At 51.8% G+C, this 21,365-nt stretch overlaps 6 protein-coding genes across 6 annotated transcripts; 4 read left to right on the forward strand and 2 right to left on the reverse strand.

The window, feature by feature from the left end:
* The first annotated feature begins 3,317 nt into the window (after positions 1–3,317).
* CC77DRAFT_265815 (hypothetical protein) lies at positions 3,318–4,661 on the forward strand. Its single transcript, XM_018530924.1, has 2 exons — positions 3,318–4,076; positions 4,127–4,661. Exons 1-2 carry the CDS (start codon positions 3,545–3,547, stop codon positions 4,474–4,476), a joined length of 882 nt encoding a protein of 293 aa, XP_018383047.1. The 5' UTR covers positions 3,318–3,544; the 3' UTR covers positions 4,477–4,661.
* A 533-nt stretch (positions 4,662–5,194) lies between these two features.
* Positions 5,195–8,290, forward strand: CC77DRAFT_941783 (N1221-domain-containing protein; the record flags this gene model as incomplete). Its single annotated transcript, XM_018534816.1, has 1 exon — positions 5,195–8,290. One exon carries the CDS (start codon positions 5,195–5,197, stop codon positions 8,288–8,290), a length of 3,096 nt encoding a protein of 1,031 aa, XP_018383048.1.
* Positions 8,291–9,363: 1,073 nt separating this feature from the next.
* On the forward strand, positions 9,364–11,005 carry CC77DRAFT_941850 (L-lactate dehydrogenase; the record flags this gene model as incomplete). The annotated part of the gene is made up of 3 exons (XM_018534822.1): positions 9,364–9,391; positions 9,449–10,792; positions 10,854–11,005. 3 exons carry the CDS (start codon positions 9,364–9,366, stop codon positions 11,003–11,005), a joined length of 1,524 nt encoding a protein of 507 aa, XP_018383049.1.
* Positions 11,006–13,208: 2,203 nt separating this feature from the next.
* On the reverse strand, positions 13,209–14,238 carry CC77DRAFT_1023138 (hypothetical protein). The gene has a single exon (XM_018525615.1). It carries the CDS (start codon positions 13,756–13,758, stop codon positions 13,396–13,398), a length of 363 nt encoding a protein of 120 aa, XP_018383050.1. The 5' UTR covers positions 13,759–14,238; the 3' UTR covers positions 13,209–13,395.
* Positions 14,239–15,935: 1,697 nt separating this feature from the next.
* CC77DRAFT_1064246 (hypothetical protein) lies at positions 15,936–16,911 on the reverse strand (the record flags this gene model as incomplete). Its single annotated transcript, XM_018528703.1, has 3 exons — positions 15,936–16,628; positions 16,681–16,749; positions 16,816–16,911. The coding sequence occupies 3 exons, from the start codon at positions 16,909–16,911 to the stop codon at positions 15,936–15,938; spliced, it is 858 nt and encodes a 285-aa protein (XP_018383051.1).
* Positions 16,912–19,406: 2,495 nt separating this feature from the next.
* Positions 19,407–20,946, forward strand: CC77DRAFT_266056 (endoglucanase IV precursor). Its single transcript, XM_018530925.1, has one exon. The coding sequence runs from the start codon at positions 19,695–19,697 to the stop codon at positions 20,700–20,702; it is 1,008 nt and encodes a 335-aa protein (XP_018383052.1). The 5' UTR covers positions 19,407–19,694; the 3' UTR covers positions 20,703–20,946.
* Positions 20,947–21,365: the final 419 nt, after the last annotated feature.

Raw genomic sequence — 21,365 nt, forward strand, 5'->3', positions numbered from 1 at the left:
CGTTCAAGACTTGGCGTCGTCAAGTATCGGAACAACTGGAGGATGAGCTTTGGGCCGATTGTGATGAGGACATATTGGGTCTGGCTACAATGTTGGGGGTTTACGAGACTCAACTATTCGAGCTGCAGCCGTACCTGTACTGGGACTTTGGAATCCGGCTTATGTTCGAAGAGCTGGAGCTGCAGATGCGGAAGGACTACTGCGCTGTTACTGAGGAGGATGTGGGAATACCAGGGCTTACGCTGACATTTGACCTTGCAACGAACCCTTTTGCACCCTTACACTGGGACAGCTAGATCTAGATTTGAGCTTCATGTAGAAATGATCAGGAATACGACTTCGACCTCGATTCGGCTCCCTTGGTAGCATTTGAGGACAATGTATAATACTCGAGGCAAGCAGGCGCACGCAGGCTGGTTGCTATGATGTGAACAGCACTGTGACTTATTCTGGTAGCTAACCAAGAAGATGGAGGAGTATACAGCTGAATAGTCGAATGCTGAGTTATTTGCTATCAGTAAGTCGCGCTGTACACTACCTTCGTCTTGTAGGGGTTGACGATGTCATAGCGTGATGTTTTCGCATGTCAGGATACCCGTCTTCCCGACTTCGTTCCATCCGTCGTCAACGATAGACGTCAATATTACAGCCCCGATTCCTTGGCCATACGACCTGGCTTGTTTCTCTCGCTTTCCGTTAACCTCTTTCTGTTTCCTTCTCATTTGTTCATGTATGCTCACAGTCTTTATGTCCAGCTTTGTGCCCATCTGCTCAATCCGTCCTTCAATGCGACGAACGATGCCTCTGCCTCCTATAGGTAAGATTTCATACGCGTCTTGTTTTGTTTGACTCCAGGTGCTGTCTAAAAAACTCCAATCGTTTTCTTTTATATTACAATGTACCTGCGAATATATGTTTCCGCTACTCTCTTCTTCAACGCACTGCATATAGCAAATTACATGATTTCTGGGGAAATTTTACTTCCCATCGCCCCTTCCTAGGGTAAGCGGACGGCCACAGATTAGCGCCTGTGTGATGGCTGCTTCCCAGGTCAGATGGGAGAACCCGCATTTGTGGGGAGTCTGAAGGTTGCACGCGACCACCAACTTTAAATCGACGCCCTGAATGCGGCTGTTTTGGCGCTCGAGAAGGACGTTCGTGTCGTGGGACGCTTCATGTTTGTGTGGTACGTGTGTGCATGTGGGGCGACGTTGCCGTTCGCCACTGTGAGGTATACCTTTCCACGCGTGAAATTGTGCAAATCCATCTTCTGGGGGACAATTGTACAGTTTGCTAGGGGCAATGTAAGATCCTAGAGATGCAGCGCACGTGGTGGAGATGACTGAAACACATTGGAAGTTGAGAAGGAACTGGAGGGCTGAGTGGCGACTTTGGAAACTATGATTACACGAGGCTGGTAGAGTCTGCAGCATGTGATGAATATACAGGGGCCTTTCTTTGGTTGGCTTATGTGAAAGTGGACTAAACTTACCACTATCACCACAGGGTTCGCTGTTTCAGACCTACACTCATCAAACTTATTTGCCTTCAACGAATAACTCAGTAAGCAAGACCTAATGGATTGAACAAGACAGTATGATGATAGCCTACTTGGCTACAACTTATAAGAAAACGTGCAGACTTGAAGCGAGAAATGCCTTCTTATCCACGCAGTGTGTTTTCAATGTTGCTACCATGCGACGCATGATATCGGGTTGAGACGCTCTGTATCGAGCATGCAGGATTATCTACGATACCACTGGAGAGGTATTGAGTGGATCTATGCATGAGTCCTGATCGATGATGCACCTTCTTCTCGATGCGAGGGCAGAGTCCTTGGTTGCCTCCGCGGATTCGAATTAAGTTTGTAGCAAACTGCTTACATGGACATGGAGAAGAAGCATCAACGTCAAGAACTGTTCAAGAAATGTGTAAAGCAGCTTGTAGAAGCCTCTGTCAGACTTGGTGGAGGTCGAATCATTCAGAGAAAATGCGTAAGAGTCGATCTTGTAAAGGGCTGTGTATTGCATGATGGAACCAGTCACGAAAAGGGTAAAGCGTAGTTGGCGATTAGCTCGAGAATGTGGGGGCAGCGTGTCACATGCCACACCTTTGTCTCTGTTTGAGCCATGTGAATACGTGTTGGAGGTGTCGGCTGAGCCTAGGTGGTCTAGAGGGGTGTCATCCGTACGATGCTCTCGCAGTGAGGCTGGCGGGCGAGAGTGGCGGTGGTGAGAAGAGGCATGCGCGGATAGGCGTAGGAAGCTGTTCGCAGAGAGTCATTACTGCATGCAGAGAGAGTCGCAGACCAAAGTGCAGGAGGGAGTAGAGAGGCCAGAAGTTGACGGGCTGGTGCATAGTCAGTCATGATAACGCTGGTGGTTGCTGGATGGGCGGGCTGGGAGTGGGGAAGCTGGCATGGCGCTTCGCGAAGCGGTGATTGGCGTGGACCCATGTCTGGCCACGCCAAGTTTCCGTTCGGCTCTAACCTGGCTTCCCTGTTCCCTTCTCCATCATAAGATAGCGCCGCCGCCCATGTGACCATCTCTCGTCCACGGTGCACTCATCGCCTCGTGATTCAAGTCGGTCGTTCAACTGTGCTGATAATCCTGCCTGAAGCAATTCCCAAGTCTGCGATTTTCAAGGTAAGAAGCTTTCTGTTCTTTTTCTCGTTCCCGAAAGTGTGCATCCGCCCGTTCTACCACCGCTTGTCGAGGGTCGTCACGCCTTCGCCCGTCACCTGATATCGCGGACCCATTGGAACTTCGCAGTCGAGCCTTGTACCATCGGTGAGTTAGCATCATGGTCGTTTTCGCGGAATGGTCGGAACGCTGCGCATAGGCCTGCGCATTCCCTCAGCGCCTCTCCACGCCATCAAGCCCGTCGAGACAATCGCATCGGGCGTCGTGGTTGCCTCGAGCCCGCACCTCGCTGGCTGTGGTGGTGTTGCTCGGCATCCCGCACTTGGTGGACGCGCGCATCCACCACGAAACGACGCACGACGCCATTGTGCACTCCGGACGACCCACCCGCTCGCACGATACGACGGCCCTCCTTTGAGTAGTGACAGCTCCGTCTTACAACAACGGGCAGCTCGACGCGCCCCAATCGCCTGCCTGCTATGCCTCTTGTCGCACCACTTTGACCTACTCAGCTGCTCGCGCCCGTGCTAATGTTTGTCGAACCTAGGCCTCTGTATGCGCTCCCCAAGCGCATGATTGCTAGATCAAGTCCTCATCCGGATTGCGCGTGAACTGGTGGGCAAAGCGCCACTTGTTGCTCCCCCTCCCCGCCTCGGTGTTTGCGCCTACGACTCACGCTTCGAGCGCGTCCCATCTGCCTCTTTCACCAACCTCCAATACGTCACCCGCCCGATTCGCTCACCCGCGGCTACATCCAGGTCGGCTACTACAGCGCGCTCGCTTACCATTGGCCCTGTCCATCTCAGACTTCACCCTCTGAGTAACCGCGCGCAGAAGCTTTGCATCGGCCCTAGCGTACCTACAGGCGATACTCTACACTTTCAGATACCCCACCAGATACCATGGCCGATACTGCCGGCTATCCCACAGACGGCAAGCTGGATGCCCACAACGTGCACACCAACAACAAGCGGAAGCGCGACACGCGCGATCAGGGCCTGAACCGACCCGCTCCCCACACCGCCAACAACGACCTGACCGACCAAGCGACTGCCTCATTCCTTGCTGCGCACAACGCTGCCGACGACGACATGCAGCAGCAGTTTGACGTGCACCACAACGGTGGGACCAACACGGCAAGTGTTGGCGATACTGCTGCGGCCGCGCTTGCCTACCACCAGATGACGGTACCCCAAGCAACCGAGCTCCAGTTCCAAACGCAAAACTCGGGGGATGGCTCTTTCAGTATGGGAGACCACAACCAACAACAAACGGGCATGCAGGACTTTAGCCTCGAGGCCTTGAAGGCTGCCACACAGACGGGCCGTCCCGGCCAAACAGCACCCAGCGACTCGCCACCGCAAAGCGCCACCCACAAGCCTCAAGTCGGCACAGAAGAGTGGCACAAGGTACGGAGGGATAACCACAAAGAAGGTAGGCATCTATACACATATTTGAAGCAGCAATCACTTACAGACACGCAGTCGAACGCCGCCGCCGCGAGACTATCAACGAAGGCATCAACGAACTCGCCAAGATCGTTCCAGGTTGCGAAAAGAACAAGGGATCTATTCTGCAACGAGCAGTGCAGTTCATTACTCAACTCAAGGAGAACGAGCAACAAAATATCGAGAAATGGACGCTCGAGAAGCTACTCACCGAGCAAGCCATCACCGAGCTCAGCGCGAGTTGCGACAAGTTCAAAGCCGAATGCCAACGGGCATGGGACGAGTGCCAGATCTACAAGCGCGCATGCGAAAACAACGGCATCCTGCCTGACGAGATCAAAGAGCGTCAGGAGAACGGCGAACAGACGGGAGCGAATCCCATGTAGAACACGGAAGAAACGTCATCTGATTAGTGGTTAGATTGGGTCCGACCCGACCTGTCTAGCCCTGCTCTCCATCGACCATGTCCTGTCGACACGATGTTGATGATACCTTGTTAGCTATGTTCGGGGACTATACATCTGTACTTCATTTCTTGGCCTGTCGGTCTACTGTTCATCCCGCGCACTTTCAGTGTGGCTGATTATCTTATTTATTTGGCGTACAGTGGGGGGTATCACTCGCTCTTTTGGTACGGGCTTTTTGGTGTTGTCTGCATATGGTGGTGCAACTGGGATAAGATAGGCCTCCTTCGTACAAACAACGGAGGCTTCTCTTACGTATTCAGCGACACGTTTTACAGCAAGGAGGAGTTCTTCAATGACACAGCATTCTCGGTGACTTTTTCCAAATCATGGTATGATATGTGCTGGTCACTTGTACTGTCGACTTGGTAGTTGCACGACGACGTTTCTTCTGATGTGTTTCCACATGAATCGCGCTATCGGAACCCTGCTTATCCGTTAGCGGACGGCGCATCCCACCTGCCTCGCATGCACATAGCGATTCATTCTCTCGAACCGCGAAGACACGTTTCTTACCACACCCACGAATTTTCCGAAGCAGCAGTCATGATTAGCACGTGAACGGGCTCCCGGACATGGTGGGCGTAACACGTTTCCACCCGACCCCAACCCCACATTCAGATAATACGCGCGACCGACTATGGCCAACAACGAGGTGCCCGAGGAGCCGCTTGTGCCTCCTGTATTGGACGCAGCTGAGCTGATTGGCAATTCGAGCGCTGATTTTCCGGTCATCGAGGCCGAGCCAGAGGAAGAGCTCAACCTGCCACTCGATACCGCCGAACAGCAGCGTATATTGCTTCAACAAGACGAAGACCAACCCCAAGCCGGGCCTCCCCTTACGCTGCCAGCACGCCCCGGCCTGCAACGCGGCAACTCAGTCCCTACGCCTGCGCCGAACCTCCCTCCTCCCGCACCGCCTGTACCGCCGCCAGACACCCCACAGAATGACTCGCTTTCGCTGGCGCAATTGCAGAACCTCGTGAGGGGCTTACCAAAGGTCGAGCCTGCGCCATACGCCTTTACCTACGACGATGCCTCGTTCTTCGAAGAGGAGTTGGAGGAGTGGTTCTCATACGCAGTCGAGGAGCAGGCTATGCTGCTGAAAACCCAGGCATCCTACTCGTTGGAATGGAGCGCATTCCATGGGTTGAACGACGTGTCCAATGGCGAAGATGGCTTGGACTGGGCCAAGGCGACGACAACACAACATAATGACTTTGTGAAACATTTGTTAGGAGGATTGAAGGACGCAGATCCTGTCATGAGGCTAAAGAAGCTCGAGGCATTGGTCTACGTCCTCCTTGGGTGCTGGCATGAGACTGCAGGACTACCAGAACCAGCGGCGGACGAGGCAAAAGAGTCGGGCGCAACGTCAGCACGCAGCGCCGCATATGTCAAATCGGGAAAGCAAGCCTCGCTCATCAAGCGCAACGTACACCTGCTCGCCGATAATAACGGCGTGCAGGCCATCGTCGATGCACTCAGCTCTTCGCTTCTGAGAGCATGTGGGGTGGAAGTCACACCCGAAGCTCAGCGCGATTCCAAGGAGGCTGAACGACGCGAGATCTGGTGTGCGATGACCGCCGTCTACGTCTTACTAGAAGTTGCGCGCGACGAGGAAAAGACGAAGAACAGCCTCAAACTCAGAAGCGCCATTCTTGACCTTGAGAAGCCAGGCCTTCTTATGCTTTTCGTTGATCTCATCGCAAAGTTACGGTGGGACGAGTCAATTAACCTGCCTCTTAGTAAGATTTCACTGCTGCTCTGGAAGACGATGCTGGTGACTTTCGGTGGTCTCGCGGAAGTTAACAAGGTCAAAAAGACTTTCAACGACAACAAGCTCGAGTCGGAGGATTCCAAGGGTCAGCCACTCATCACTGCCTCGCCACTTGATTACCACCTCTTCAGACAGGAGATAAGCTCCAAGTACCCTGCGTACAATCCTCCTCTTCCCATATTTCCTCTTGAGCCAGAAAACAACTCCATCTTGCCACCACTAAAGAACCACCCAAACAAGGTAGCTGGCAATCATGTCTTCGGCTCAGGACTTGGAGACACAAACGGCAACAGCACGTCCATTCTGCACCAGCCGGTACATATTGCGACCCCGGCGCCCTCGCCTCCTCCCTCGCCTGCAGGCCCTGGCGGCAAGGGCGGGAAGAAGCAGAACTACCAGACAAACCAAATGTTCCCATTCCTATATCCGCCACTCGACGAATCTAGTAACAAGCTGGGTGGAAAGGGCTCAACCGACCTGCAGGACCTTCTTGTGGGACGCAAATGGGAAGGCTCGGACATACCTGCATCCATCTTGGAGGCCGCAGAGCTCTTCGCTAAACGCATGAAGGCCACGCGTGCAATGAAGCAGCTATGGGAGGAGCGTGTCGCATTTATGAAATACGAGCGCGGTTGGACCGGTCCTGACGACAATCCTGATATCGAGGAATTGTCGCTTGAGCCCAAAGATGAAGCGCCACCAAAGAAATTTGAACCTGGTAGTTGTGAGGAGCGACTGCATTTGGTCGAGGAGTTGTATCGGATCGCACTTCCCAACTTACAGTCACTAATCATCGTGTTGATCAAAGCTATCCTTGCACATGTCACGGCGCTCGTCACGCAATCCAGCGGCGCGAATGGACTACAGAGCGGTTTCCAATTCCAGGACAACCAGAACGGTACGACAGCCGGTCGGCCCGACATGAGTGGCATGAACGGTCATGGTAACCCGTTAGCCACCAATGAGGAGCTTGACGCAATGCGCACACAAGAGGTTCTCGACAAAGCAGTCACAGGCACCTTAATATTGATCCTGAAATGGTTCAAAGTCTCTCACATCCTGAAATTCGAGTACATCACGCAGCTATTGGTCGATTCCAGCTATGTCCCGTTGATCCTGAAGCTACTACAACTGCAAGAGGTTGAAAAAATCGTAAACTTCAAGAGTGAGCAGGAAGAGCTCAACTTCTTCAACTTTTGCCGAACACATTCCAGGAATGTATCTGAAGAAGACCATATTGAGAGCCATCAAGGAGAAGCGTATAACGGCGAATCTGACGAGGATGACGCCGTCCCACCTCCAATCCGCCTATCCAGAGAAGATATAAATGAATCAGGACTCGAGCCAGCCCTTCCGCTTGCTCAACTACAACCTCCAGAGGTTGACGAGCTTGGCTTCCCTACCAACGAATTGCCGAAGGAACCCATCACTAACTTCTCATGGCGCGCGTTCTTTACATCCATCAACTACCTTCGCATTATGCAAAAGATCTGCAAGAACAAGGCACATCGTAATCTCATGCTAGTGTCTTACAAGTCTTCACAGTTCCTTCGCAAGAGTTTGAAGGTACCACAACCGGAGCTGCGTCTGTATACGCTCAAGCTTTTCAAGAACCAAGTTCCTTACTGTGGCCGCAAGTGGCGACAATCCAACATGCGTGTCATCACTGCGGTGTATCTACACTGCAGACCTGAACTCCGAGACGACTGGCTAGCCGGGAGCGACGTGGATGCTGAGGTCGATGAGAGCGTCCCGCTTGAGCAAGCTCTGCGATCACTCACTCACTGGCACAACCTCAAGCGCTATCCAGAGAGCCTAGGCGCCAAACCCGGTGTCCTAGAGGAGGAACAAGACTTCTTCCGCAACGAGCTTGAGAAGATGGACTGGGGTGATGAGGCTGCGAATGAAGGCGAGCTTGAGCATGGCTGGGGGGATCTTCAGGTTGAGGGTTGGTGAACATCTTGCACCCCTCGCCCCTGAACATGCCAATGCCTTGCACATTCCTTAATCTGATATCCAGCCTGGATATCGCGTTAACATCTTGAGTAGATGATTCGCAACGCGCGCAATTTCTCGAGCGCCCCAAATACGAGGTACATCGGCGCAGACAAGCAGTACGAGGTGGAAGATTGACCAGACCGTCTCTTGCGCGGTCCATCTCGGAGCCGGCTGCCAAAACATGGCCAGGTACGATCAAATCAAAGCGGGTTTCCCGGTGGGATATTCATAGCGAGCTGGAGGAACTCGTCAAGGCGTCGACGCGCGAGGATAGCGATGAGGATGATGACGAAAATGCAAAGGACGGATACTCTGATTCGACCGGAACTGATGGGCAAAACTTTCAAGTCAATGATGGCTGGCAGAGAAAAGGGACCAGGGAACTGCAACGCGAGAGGAGAGCGAAAAGCGAGGGTACTGCTTCTAGTCCTGAGACTGTATGATATTTAGCCATTGTATGGGGATACTGCGACACGCGACTCTGCATCTTTTAGTTGCAGGCTATTGTTCTAGCCAAGGATACCCGTTGAGTTTGATAGCATTCAGAGATTACTCGTAACAGATGTCGTGTTGTTCGAATGAATGTAGAAAACTTGGGTGTGATGTAAAGATGGGGTTGGTGGACATTCAATTGCCGCGGCGTTTGAAGCTATCATCGTCATCATCCAACCTTACACGTTTAGAGCGAACAACAGTTCACCGCATCTGAGCTAGCACGGCGTGTGGCTGGGTAGTCCGAGAATGGGACTCCGCCAATTAGCCATCTGTGTATCCGGCTTACCTACTGACGCTCCGCAAAAGAAGAAATGCGGCCCGCCTTGCCTGACTCGGGTTGGCACTACCCCGAGCTCTCGATCCCCACAGGTTGGGGTTGGCTAAAAGACGTCGGCGTCTGCTCTTTTGCCGGAGTTAATCTTGCTCACACTCTTCGCAATCCTCGTCGCCATCTTTGTAGAGCTTTATTTTGCATTCCCAGCTTTTGATTTCGTGTTTTCTTCCCGCATTGTACAAGTAATTGAACGCACGGCATCATGGCGAAGGTTTTCGATTATGCCGAGGGTTAGCCTCCAGTGCCCGCGATCCAACTCCAACTACCATAGCTAACTCGGAACCCAGTCGCACAGCACAACACAGCAGAGAGCTGCTGGGTGATTCTCTACGGCAATGTTTACGATGTCACGCGCTTCATTCCTGAGCACCCCGGCGGCTCAAAAGTCATCCTCCAACTTGCCGGCACCGACGCAACCGAAGAATACGATCCCATCCACCCACCCGGCATTCTCGAAGAGAATCTCGAAGCCTCGGATAAGCTCGGCACCATAAACCCAGACACGCTCCCGAAAGAGGAGAAGACACCAGAGGAGACTGGCGAGGCGCAAGACGAAGGACCCGTAGATCTGGACAGCTTACTGAACCTCGATGAAATAGAAGAGGTGGCAACGAAGCAAATACCTTACAAAGCATGGGCGTACTACTTCTCCGCAAGCGACGACCTCCAGAGCAAGTCCTTCAACAACAGCGTATATCGCAGCATACTCCTACGACCCCGCGTCTTTGTCGACTGCACCCGCTGCGACACATCCACGTCCTTCATCGGCAACTCGGTCAAACTCCCCATCTATGTCTCCCCAGCAGCCATGGCGCGTCTCGCGCACCCAGACGGCGAATGGGGCATCGCACAAGCCTGCAGCCAATTCGGCGCCATGCAGATAATTAGTCAAAACGCGTCCATGACGCCTGAACAAATCGTCACAGACGCCACCCCAGGCCAGGTCTTTGGCTGGCAACTCTATGTGCAGAACGAGCGCGCCAAGAGCGAAGCCATCCTCGACCGTGTGAACAAACTCGACGCGGTCAAATTCATCTGCCTCACCCTCGATGCGCCAGTCCCCGGTAAGCGCGAACACGACGAACGCAGCAAAAACGTCGGCTCAAACCTCCCCGTGCGCGCCTCGGTCCAAGAATCACAATCGCTCTCCAAGACCAGCACGAGTGCGAAGACACCCACACAAGCCAGCGAGAACGAGAAGCCAAAGCCCAAATCAATGGGCATGGGCCAGTCCCTCTTCTGGGGCACAGCTGCAGATCTAACTTGGCGTTCTACACTGCCCTGGCTCGCAAAACACACCACCAAACCTATCGTTCTGAAAGGAATCCAAACACACGAAGACGCTTATCTAGCCTCGCTCCACGCTCCAGCCGTCAAAGCCATCATCTTATCGAACCATGGTGGTAGGGCACTGGATACAGCTCCACCTGCTGTACACACGTTACTTGAGATACGCAAATACTGTCCCGAGGTGTTTGATCGTATTGAAGTTTGGGTCGATGGAGGAATCAAGCGGGGGACGGATGTTGTCAAGGCCTTGTGTTTGGGTGCAAGGGGTGTGGGTGTAGGTAGGGCGGCGTTGTTTGGACTGGGGGCCGGAGGGAAGGAAGGAGTTGCGCGGGTGCTTGAGAGTGAGTCTTTCTCCTTTTTTTTAAGATTCAGAGTGTGACATGCATGCTAACAGACAAACAGTTCTCAAAGCGGAGACTGAGACGTGTATGCGTCTACTTGGTGTGGAAAAGGTCGAGCAGTTGGGTATGCATTGCATCAACACACGTGCGGTTGAGCGCGACATCTGGGATGGACCGGGTCTGGAAAGGGCTGTCGTCAAGGCGAAGTTGTAAGAACGCATTTGGGGATAGCCTGGGAAAGGGAAAGAGAAAGCGAGACCGAGACCGAGAGAAGAGGATCCAAAACACAGGTACTCACGTTGGAGCCGATGAGACCTATTTTCTTATGGTATCACGGCTGTATCAATGGATTTCTTTTCACTTCATTCCATATCATAGCGAGCCTCGGGCCGCGTGTTCCAAGTCGGTGATGACGAGTCTTTCCGTTCAGCTCTAGACCGTTGCGAGATCACGGCCAGCCTTGGGCCGCGTGTCCGTTGTGGCCTGACTCTTAGACGCCAATGTCTCTGATGTAAGGCATGCCAATTGATGAATTGGCTGTAGAGCCAGGCCGCACAATTCCCAACTCGGTTCCAGGCCCGATGTGAGACCATGGTAAGTTCTGGGCCGCGTGTCCACCATGGTCTCGGTAGGCGGATGCCAAGGTCGCTGATGTAGGGCATACTAATTGGACGGACTTGTTGTAAGGCCAGGCGGAACTGTATATTAGCCAACCTTTGGTGCTAGGCTGTTTCATTCACCAACGGTTTTTTCGTCAGCCTTTTTTTTTTCCTTTTCTCATTGTTGGGCTGTTGAAGCTGAGAGTGAGGACTTGCAATACTTAAGCTTTTGCAAATCAGGCCATTTCGTGAAGATGGCACTAGACTAGCAACATGTTCTGTGTCAACCTCACGAGCCGTCTCCTAGTCAAACGTCCGGCTTCGGTCCGCAGCCACAGTAACATGATCTGTGGACTAGGCGGTTCGTTTCGACAACGCCACCCAAGTAGGGCAGCGCTAAGAAGCAGCATCTAATCTCGAACGACGCGGTGCTCTGTATCGGAGAATTCCTTGGACATGCAAGTTCCTTGCTAGGCAGATATGTTGGCATTACAACTCTGCACTTTGTGAATGGTCCAGGTAGTTGGTAACACAGCTGTAGAAGATACCTTGGTCTCAAGTAAAGGTAAGATTGGAGTCGGGATACTGGCATCTTCCATCAAAGAGACCCGTTTTTCTTGTCTTGAAAGATAGTTTGAGACATGTACACACTACGGCTCATTTGCCCATGGGCGCATAGCCATAGGATAAAAATCATCGTGATTACCTTGGTGGTGCTTACTTTTGCTTGCTAGCAAACGGGGACTTCCTAGTGTAGGCTTTTCCCAACCTCACACGTCTAGAGGCATCCAGCGTTGTGCCTGGAAAGTGGGGTTACGTGGTTACATGGAGCTGAATATTGTCACCCCCTGTACCTTGCTGATGTATCAATCGGCTCCACCAACCAAAATTCAGCCTTACCCACCACGTCGGTTCGTTCTACCGCTCCTGCAGCCTGCCACGTGTGTGCCTTCTGCATCAGGCATCTCCCATTCAGTCCATCATCAAGACTTGCCCCTCACCAATGCTTCAACAACGTGCTCGCACAGCCTTCCCAACTCCGTGCCTGATGTAGCCTCTCCTTTCGACTTGTCACCGCGCCCTGTAACTGCAAAGGCTATCGGGGCGTTTAATGACGTTGCTGGTCCGCAGTGACACCTGGCGATGCGCGCAATCTTGAGAGGAACGCGCTAGAAGCATGGCCACTGTCTGATTGATCCAGAGTGCTGGGATACTGCAGTCTGACGTCCTCTCCCACGTCGCAAATCCAATCAGGATATGCATGGAGCTCTCTTACTGCTGGCTCGGTTGCGGCACAAGCCTAATGCCGCATTCACCACGGAGATATTGACCGGTTGTGGCGGCAGTAGGTACAATCAGATCATGGTCTATACGCAGACGATAGGAGAGTGTAGCGAAGCCAAGAGGACTTATGCGGCAGGACTTGTTTGGAAGGGGAGGTGCATTCCGTGCATGAGAAAAAGGCAGGGGCTTTGTCAAAAGGTATTCCATAGCCTTCCGAAAAATGCACCTTGACATCATTTTTTTCTTAGATGCATGGCAAGATAGTGCTAGTGGACCCTTGGTAGTACCTCACAAGCGACGTTCTCGTGTTCTCGTGATGCTACTCCTACTACTAAACCCGGAAAACCTATCGTGAAGAAGCTCGGACTGTTTGCTGGATGCAGACGGGGGCTGAGCTTGCGAGCTTGCTTCACTATTCGCGGCCGCGGTGAGATTGCGATGATGAGCCAGCTGGGTTACGGGTATGCGCGGGGCCCAAAATGGGGAAATTATATAAAGAGACCCTGACGCTCATCAGGCCCGTGGACCATTGTGTGTTTCGAAACTTCAACTGTGTTGCTCATCTTCATAACCGTGGTACTGCCTTGCTAAATCAAGATCAACGGACTATTTCACCGCGACTGCCCCTTCCATCCATTGCGATCACCTCAGAAGCGTCTTCGATTCGACATATATCTTGCTCTTCTCCAGACCCAACTCGGCTCCATATTCACCTTCTTGCTACCTTTTGTTCATTCTGCTTCTGCCTACTGCGCCGCATCTGCCCCGGCTATTCACTTCCGCCCGCTCGATCCGGTCAACTACGCAAACGCAAACATGAAGGACTGCCCAACGTGCAAAGGCAACGGAACCACAAAGTGCGACGCTTGCAATGGCAAGGGCTGTCCAGCATGCAAACGATCCGGCAGCAACAAGTGCAGTGTGTGCGAGGGCACAGGCGCGATACATGCGGAGCATTGAAACTGGCCTTGTTTCCTGAACGAGCTGGAACTCAGAGGTGCGTACTTGCTCACCCAGGCTCGCACGGAGCGTCAGCACAGCCACAGGGCCCCCTCCCTTACAAAACGCATCACTCATCCTCATGTCTGAGCGCTAGCCGATTGCTTCCGAGGCACGACCGAGACATCGACTGACATATCGCAGATCATCCTCGTCTCATCCATTCATTCATTTCCCTTCATTCCATTAGCGTTTTACACACAGTCTTTATCGTCGCGCGGGCGCAAAAGAGACGATCGAGTTGGTCAGAGTGTGGGGGGTGCGGTTCGTAAAGCGAGGTGATACGCAAAAGGGCGAGCGGCAGGATTGCGGCACTGAGAAACGCACGTCAAGCCAACACGTGCATGAGATTATACCCAAGGAGGCAATTTCCGATTGTTCCGGAGTTTCAAAGTTTGAGGCGTTGGCGGTTGGGCCCTCGGCCCTCGTTTTTTTCATTGGTTAAACTTAATTGTGATTGCGCAAAGAGCTGGAATACGCGGGATTTGTGGTATCGCGAGGTCGGGGGTTGGTTGCGGTTGGTGACGTTCTGCGGTTCCAACTTCCAACTTGACTTTGGCCGAGGGGGCTAGTATAGCGGCTGGCCGTTTTTTGCCAGCGCGATTGACACTCGTTGCTCAGGTACCAATCATCAACATCATTTCCACCCGTAACGCGGCACTTTTGTCATGCACCGGCAAAATCTCGTTTTCGTTTACGAGACTTTCACATGCAGATACGCTGTCTGGTCTTGCCCAATGGTCGAATACCAGCTTCATTCTCGATGATTATCGCTAGGTGCCTAACCAAAACGAAAGGAACAATGCTTTGCACTGTTGATTCAGCCCAAGGAGGTGCAGATACCATACCTTGGCTGCAACCCATCGGCACGATACGGTGCATAGCAACGACGAGCCGCTCACAATCCACATAATTTCAACGTATCCGAACGATGCCCTTGGATAAGAACTATTCCAAGAACAGCTTGCACATACCATAGTTATGTTGAAAGCTCGGGAAGCGGCATAGTCCTCAACGACTGGGACCAGACAATCAACTAGAGCGATAAGAACAAGATTGTGTGATCCTTTATTCAGTTCCATGTGGTTGCGGGTTGGCGGAGTTGTGCGGCCAGCCTGTCGTCAGTAGATCATCGCAGCACCACTAGATGCAGTGGGTGACAACCGTAGTATAAGCACGACTCCAACGTAACGAAAGAAGGTCTGTGAAGTCGAGTTTATGATTCGAAGAGCTGCTTTTCGAGATCTTGGATTTCTGGTAGCGACACCTCACACCCAAGGTAAAATTACCGCAGCTTTTCTCTCAGTTATTTCATCAACTTGACTCACATTCCCTTCTTCTCCCTCAGTCTGAACACAGTCTCGACCTACACGACATATTGGCAATGGTACGAATCCTCAAAAGGCTTGTGGAAGCCTGCCTCCCCACTCGACACGTCTATCGATCTTTGGAACAACGCCCAGCACGCAACCCGTTTCAACGACAAACTACAGTCCGAAAAGATGAAATCCCCTTCAACACTACAGAGCAATTTATCGCAACCTATCTCGAAGATCTCACTCAGTGCTGCATCTGTTTCGAAGCCTTCGATCACGATAAACATACGCCAACCCGTTTCACTGGACCGAACGCTTGTGCCCACGTCTTCGGAGGCTCATGCTTGCGCAGGTGGCTGAGGTCAGCCATCGCTGGCACAGATGTCTGTCCAATATGTCGGAGACAGTTGTATTATCGGCTTGATGGGCCTCACGTGATCAGTACTCCCGTGTCGGACAACAGTGGAATTGCACTTGGAGTAGTCGAGCATGATTGTCAAGGCGAGAGGTTGGTTGAGCAGATTGAACCAAGTCTGCTACACATGCACAGGGAGATATTTGTGCATTCATCTGGCACGGACTAACTAGCCGCGGAAAGTCATGTTTACAGCGAAGTGGCTGGGCTTGGTATCAACCCGGAATCTTGCGCAAGACTGAGTACCTTCTTTCAATGATATTACCGAAGCTACGATGGAAGGTCAACGGTGCACATTGTGCAATTAGAGACAGCAACAATTCGTGTCGCACGGCATTACTTCACGCAGAAAATACTACTGGGTGACGGAATATATGAGATGTTGTCGCTCTGAAGCTGTAAATCTTCACACTATCCCCACTTCGTGGTCTATTCACACAATTTCATCAACAAACTCACCCGTCCAATAGTTTCCGTTCGATGAGATTCCGTATCATGCGTACATATTGGTCAACGATACAGTGTAGCTATCATCGAACCCTCTTTACCAAAAATCTCAACAACGCAAAGTCCTCCCCAAGATATGCCACATCCTCCGTGCGGGTAGCCAGCTCATCCCAAGGCACAATCTTCGCTTCCGTATTCCATTCCATTTCCATCTCCTCGCCCACAATCTTCCACATGTCCATGAACGTCTTCGGGTCATGCAGCGTAAATTCTTTTTGCCCGTTCTCTACGTTCCATTTTGTTCGCTTCGTGATATCGTTCGTTCCACCTTGGTATCCGATGATCACACTACCCGTCTTAGTAAACTTGACCACTTCCTTGCATGCTAGAATTTGCGTGTTCCAGTCCCACTGATGTAGGACATGTATGATGGAGACAACATCTATTTGGCCAAATAGTCGCTCCATTGCTCCATTAGGATGCAAGAGGTCGGACTCAATGTATTGCGCATGGAAGCGATCTTTGTCATTGAAGAACTCGAATCCAAGTTTCCAATGGTCGACTATATCGGTGCCGATCAAGTTTTGCTCGGGAACGCCATCCAGGGCTAATCTGCGGAGGTCTTGGCCTATGTAGCATCCGATGTCCAAAAACTTGCCGCTGGCTTTGAGGCGCGGGAGCAGTGCTTTATAAGCGGGATGACAGGAGACGGCAGGCGATAGAAACATGCCTATTCCAGTACATGGATATGGACGAATGGACCATGCCTTTTCGCGCTATAGGATGTGAGGTTGTAGTTGCGCAGTCAACGGGAGACTTTCGGCTTACTATAGCATAAATATGTTTGTAAACATCTTCGGATTGAATGCCACTGTATGTTTCTAGGTGTTGCCGCACCTGCAGTGAGACGTTAGTGAATCGTGTATACAAGCTATAGATCTCTCGTATCGTCTTACAACTGACCTCGGGCGTTATTTTGTGATCGATGTTCTCTACCCACCACGGATAGTCCTTACTCGGCTTCTTTGCCGCCACTGGATCTGAAATAGCCTCTACCATAGCCACCACATCAGATGAAGCCTTGTGCTAAGGTAGAAGAACAAGCAAAGATTGTGTAAAGATGAAAAATCGCGCATGGCGCTGATGGTAAGAGGGTTGCGCATGTGATGTGTACCGTGCCGTATAGTCCAGACTGGTCTCGGTCTGGCGCATCTGCTAGTTGCATACAAAAGCAGTCATCTTACGCCCCGTTGTCTGGACAGTCACATAGTTGGTCACGAGTATTCACAACAAGGTATATTGTGTCATACGGTAGTTGCATTATGAAGCTTGCTCATAATCTGCTATGCTACACACACATGCAAGTTTTACTGCGTGCAAAGCTCCTGATGCATGTCGGGGGTATAGGCTTCTCATAGTGGTACCATAGATAGGTGACTTGTAGAACTCAACTCAGCGAGACGAGAGCATGTACTTGGCAAAATGGATTGTATGGCTCTACTGCGCGTGCTATGGCGATGCAATTTTTGATTACTTACATAAGCTTACCACCAGTTTCAAGTGGCCAAATGATTTGTGGTAGAGAAACTATGGGCATGAATATCGGCTTAGGTGCAACAGCCACTCAGCATGTTATGTACTTCCACAACGCTATCGCAATCCAGGACCATCACCAGTTATACACTTGAAGTGCGGACACAGAATTATTGGCCCAGTGCAATGGATTCGTGTATCATGCAGGTTCTGTGGTAGATCTTCATATCGTAACGCTAAGAACGGTATTGAGCGTAGCCCTAGAGTGGAGTTATGAGCTGCGGGTCGGAAACTGCGCCGGTCTGTGAAGAAGGTTCCGGATCGTCATCGTGGTCTTGTAGAACTTAAGAATGCTTACGCACTCCGCGGCCTCGTATGGTAGATAGATATGCTGGAGCAGATATCAAGCCTTCTGTAGTCATTCCGCGCTAGGTGGGCGTTCTGGCAGGTCATGCCTATGAAGGTGCCGATGCAGTAGGTGCTATTGGACGTGATTGTGCTCGAATGGCCGCATACCAAGGGACTTGTATTCTGTGCTCCTAATACGAGTATCGGTCGTTAACTCTGGAGCCATATTGGCCTACACGTTACGGGAGGTGTCGCTTTTATATTCGTGAAATGACCTGTTCTCGTCGCCGTGGCTCCATAATGTTACCCACTAACAGTCCAACAGCCGGTGGCAGCTACCTTGCCGGTTTCTGCCAACCGAGCCTTGCTGCAGAACCTGTCGAGTGGGACAAGTTCCATATTTCGCAACGAATGCGGCCGGTGAAGGAGTAGCAATCGTTCTTGATATTTCGGGGCATCTTGCTGGCGTTGTCGCTGCAGTGATATCTAGGAGAAGTCGAAAACTCAGAAGCAAATACTATGAAGATATCGTCTCAAAGTCGATTGCCATAAGACGTCGGAGGAAGGAGAAAGTGTATGAACCAGGCATACTCCTCACAACCTACCACATGAACAACGGGTCGACGGTAGGAAGCGAGCCTTGGCCAATTTAGCCGTTGCTTGTTTCTTCTGCTGCCACCTGCTAAAGTTTCTTGGCTCGGAAATGAGGGTCCGTGTGACATGGAAGCGACATTGGAACGCATAGAGACAAGAGACCCACTTAGACAACACAAAACATCGGTGGGTTCTCCGGGCGGCATTGACCTCGCGCGAAGGAAGGTCCTGGAAGTCAGTCATTGATCGTGCCCTTACTCGTCCTGAGAGCTGTTGTGTTTGGATGCGTGTGAGAGTGCCTAGGTGTGACAAAATGTTCCGTGGATTTATCGAACCCTACGATCTGGCTTTCAATTGGAAAGCAAATATACTGTACACCGTATTCCGTACGAATTGACGTCGTTACCAAGCGCCTGGAAGTGTCATGCCCGCGGTGGAGACGCGCGCTGTCGTTGACCCACAAAACAGGAGGCGTGAAACGATGAGAGTCGGAAGCGAACCACACGGAGATAAAGCGTGGAGGCTACCATCGGTGCTACGGAGGTGTTTGATACAAGTTAATGTATGTGAGGAGTAGAGGTGAGCGCCTTGCCGTTTTTCCGTGTTTGCATTCATGCTGCTTAACTACAGGAGATTTGGTGACGCGTAGACGTCGTTCGTCGCGCACTGAGTCTAAGCGAGTCGAGACGGTTCTGGTGCTGCGGGCGGGACGAGTCGCACCTCGGCAGCTTGTCTCATCTCACTCCACCGAACATCTCAACTCTCAATTACTGAACGAATATCCATCGTAATTATACAGTGTACACATTGGAGATCTGAATTTGAGACTGCACTGCCGAATATCACGGCTATGACGTTGTGTTTGCATACAGCGCCTACTCAATCTTCAGCTCCTTCATGTTTCAACTCTGAAAGATGCCTGCGTCGATCAGGAACACCACGCCGAGAACTGTTTACCGCCAGGATCAAACGCCATTGCGTGAAACAAGCAATGCCATGACAAGTGACAAGTCCACATTTTGAACATCGAGTACCCCAGCTCCACAGCCCTGAAGCATTGTACACGGTGTAGTGACGGCAACAGTACCTTTTCTGTCAGCTCCACTCCTCTCATCTGACACATGCACACAGCAATGCGCCATTTCCGACATGGTAGCATCTGAGTATAAGTATGCCTTGCGCCCAGCCATCTACGGCTCCTCACCACCACAATCATTCAGTCAGTCGACATTCGCTCACTACACATTCATTCTTTTTCAAACGCTTGAAGCGTCTCACATTCTTTACTATCTTCGTTGATCGATCTCGAGGTATCTTTTGAACACCAACCTTTTCGTCAAAACCGGACTTTCCAACACACCAACAAAATGATTTCCAAGATCCAAGCCGCTGCCATCCTTGGCTCCCTTGCTGCCTCCGTCAGCGCCCACGGTCACTTGTCTGCCATCAAGGTTGACGGCAAGGACTTCACCGCCTACGACCCTTCTTTCCAGTACCAGAGCCCTCCTCCCGAGGTCATTGAGTGGTCTTGCCCCGAGTGCCAGGACAACGGTTTCGTCGACCCCTCCATGTACGACGATGCCACCAAGATTGCTTGCCACAAGGACGCAACTGCTGGTGCCAAGGTCGCTGAGGTCGCTGCCGGTGGCAAGCTCGACATCTCCTGGACCACCTGGCCAGAGTCCCACGTCGGCCCCGTCATCGACTACCTCGCTAAGGTCGACGATGCCACCGCCGCCAAGTCTACCGACCTTGAGTTCTTCAAGATCGACGCCGCTGGTTTCTCGGACGGCAAGTGGGCTTCTGACAAGCTCATCGCCAACAACAACACCTGGTCCGTGACCATCCCAGACAGCATCGCCCCCGGTGACTACGTTCTCCGTCACGAGATCATCGCTCTCCACTCCGCTGGACAGGAGAACGGTGCCCAGAACTACCCCAAGTGCATCAACTTGAAGGTCACCGGATCCGGTACCGCTACCCCCGCTGGTACTCCTGCCAACAAGCTCTACACTGCCACCGACCCCGGTATCAAGGTCAACGTCTACGGTGGTGACATGTCCAGCTACGAGATGCCCGGTCCCGCTCTGTTCGACGGTGCCAGCTCCGGCTCTGGCAACGCTTCGGCCCCTGCTGCTAAGCCCTCTGCCACTACTCCTGCCGCTTCATCTGCGCCCGCTGCTACCAGCGCCGCCCCTGCTAAGGTTGTCGCCACTCCTGCTGCTTCCTCCGCTGCTGCCCCTGCCTCCACCGGCAGCGCCAGCATCGCCGACAAGGAGTTCACCCTCGACACCTTCATTGCCTGGCTCGAGGAGAAGGCTGGCTCTTCGTCCAGCCAGAAGGTCCGCCGCCACCCCCGCGCTTTCCGCGTTTAAGTTCTTGACGCGACGAATCTTCCTCGAGCAGACCGGTTATTGAGACACGATCAATAGAAGATGTGACGGGAGAGACCCGGAGGACGGTTGATGATGGAAAAGCTCCGACACTTGGTGTTCTCCACTTCTTGTATCTATTTGCATTGGGTCGCTTTGGCCCATTGCTCCTTTGACTGAATGATATGTGTTGCACACATGAAACTTATTTCCTCTACATATGAGTGATGTGACTGATTCGAGATTATGCGCATTGGAACAACAGCGGTCCTTCTATTTGAAACTGTCAGCGAATCATGCTGCTCAGTAGCTTCAACTCAGTGACATCGTGATAGTTGTGAACAAGTGTTTGTTGAACTAAGCAAGCGATACCACTACGCCAAAGAGAGAAACTAAATATCTTATTTAAGCAGAGTACTTCTTTCTACTATAACAAAGCGTATTAGAGCTATATAGATATACATAGAGAACCTAGAAGCCTACAATACTATTAATCTCTATAATCTCTCTTGTTAGGAGCTAATGTAAGCTGCAAAGTAGAGTTTACTATCTCTACCTGTTTGGTTTTTCTCTTGTATAGGGTGATACTATGTGCGTTAGCCCCACTTATCGGCGAGTCCGCTCGAACCCACTTTGACGATGCGACCACCTTCAGTCCTTGGAGAT

This window comes from Alternaria alternata (genome assembly GCF_001642055.1).
Source record: "Alternaria alternata strain SRC1lrK2f unplaced genomic scaffold CC77scaffold_18, whole genome shotgun sequence".
NCBI classification, from domain to species: domain Eukaryota; kingdom Fungi; phylum Ascomycota; class Dothideomycetes; order Pleosporales; family Pleosporaceae; genus Alternaria; species Alternaria alternata.

Coding starts and splice junctions, on each gene's coding strand:
- CC77DRAFT_1023138 (XM_018525615.1), bottom strand. CDS start 13,758: ATGAGGATGAGTGATGCGTTTTGTAAGGGAGGGGGCCCTGTGGCTGTG.
- CC77DRAFT_266056 (XM_018530925.1), top strand. CDS start 19,695: ATGATTTCCAAGATCCAAGCCGCTGCCATCCTTGGCTCCCTTGCTGCC.
- CC77DRAFT_265815 (XM_018530924.1), top strand. CDS start 3,545: ATGGCCGATACTGCCGGCTATCCCACAGACGGCAAGCTGGATGCCCAC. Junction 4,077..4,126: donor GAGGGATAACCACAAAGAAG/GTAGGCATCTAT, acceptor ACAGACACGCAG/TCGAACGCCGCCGCCGCGAG.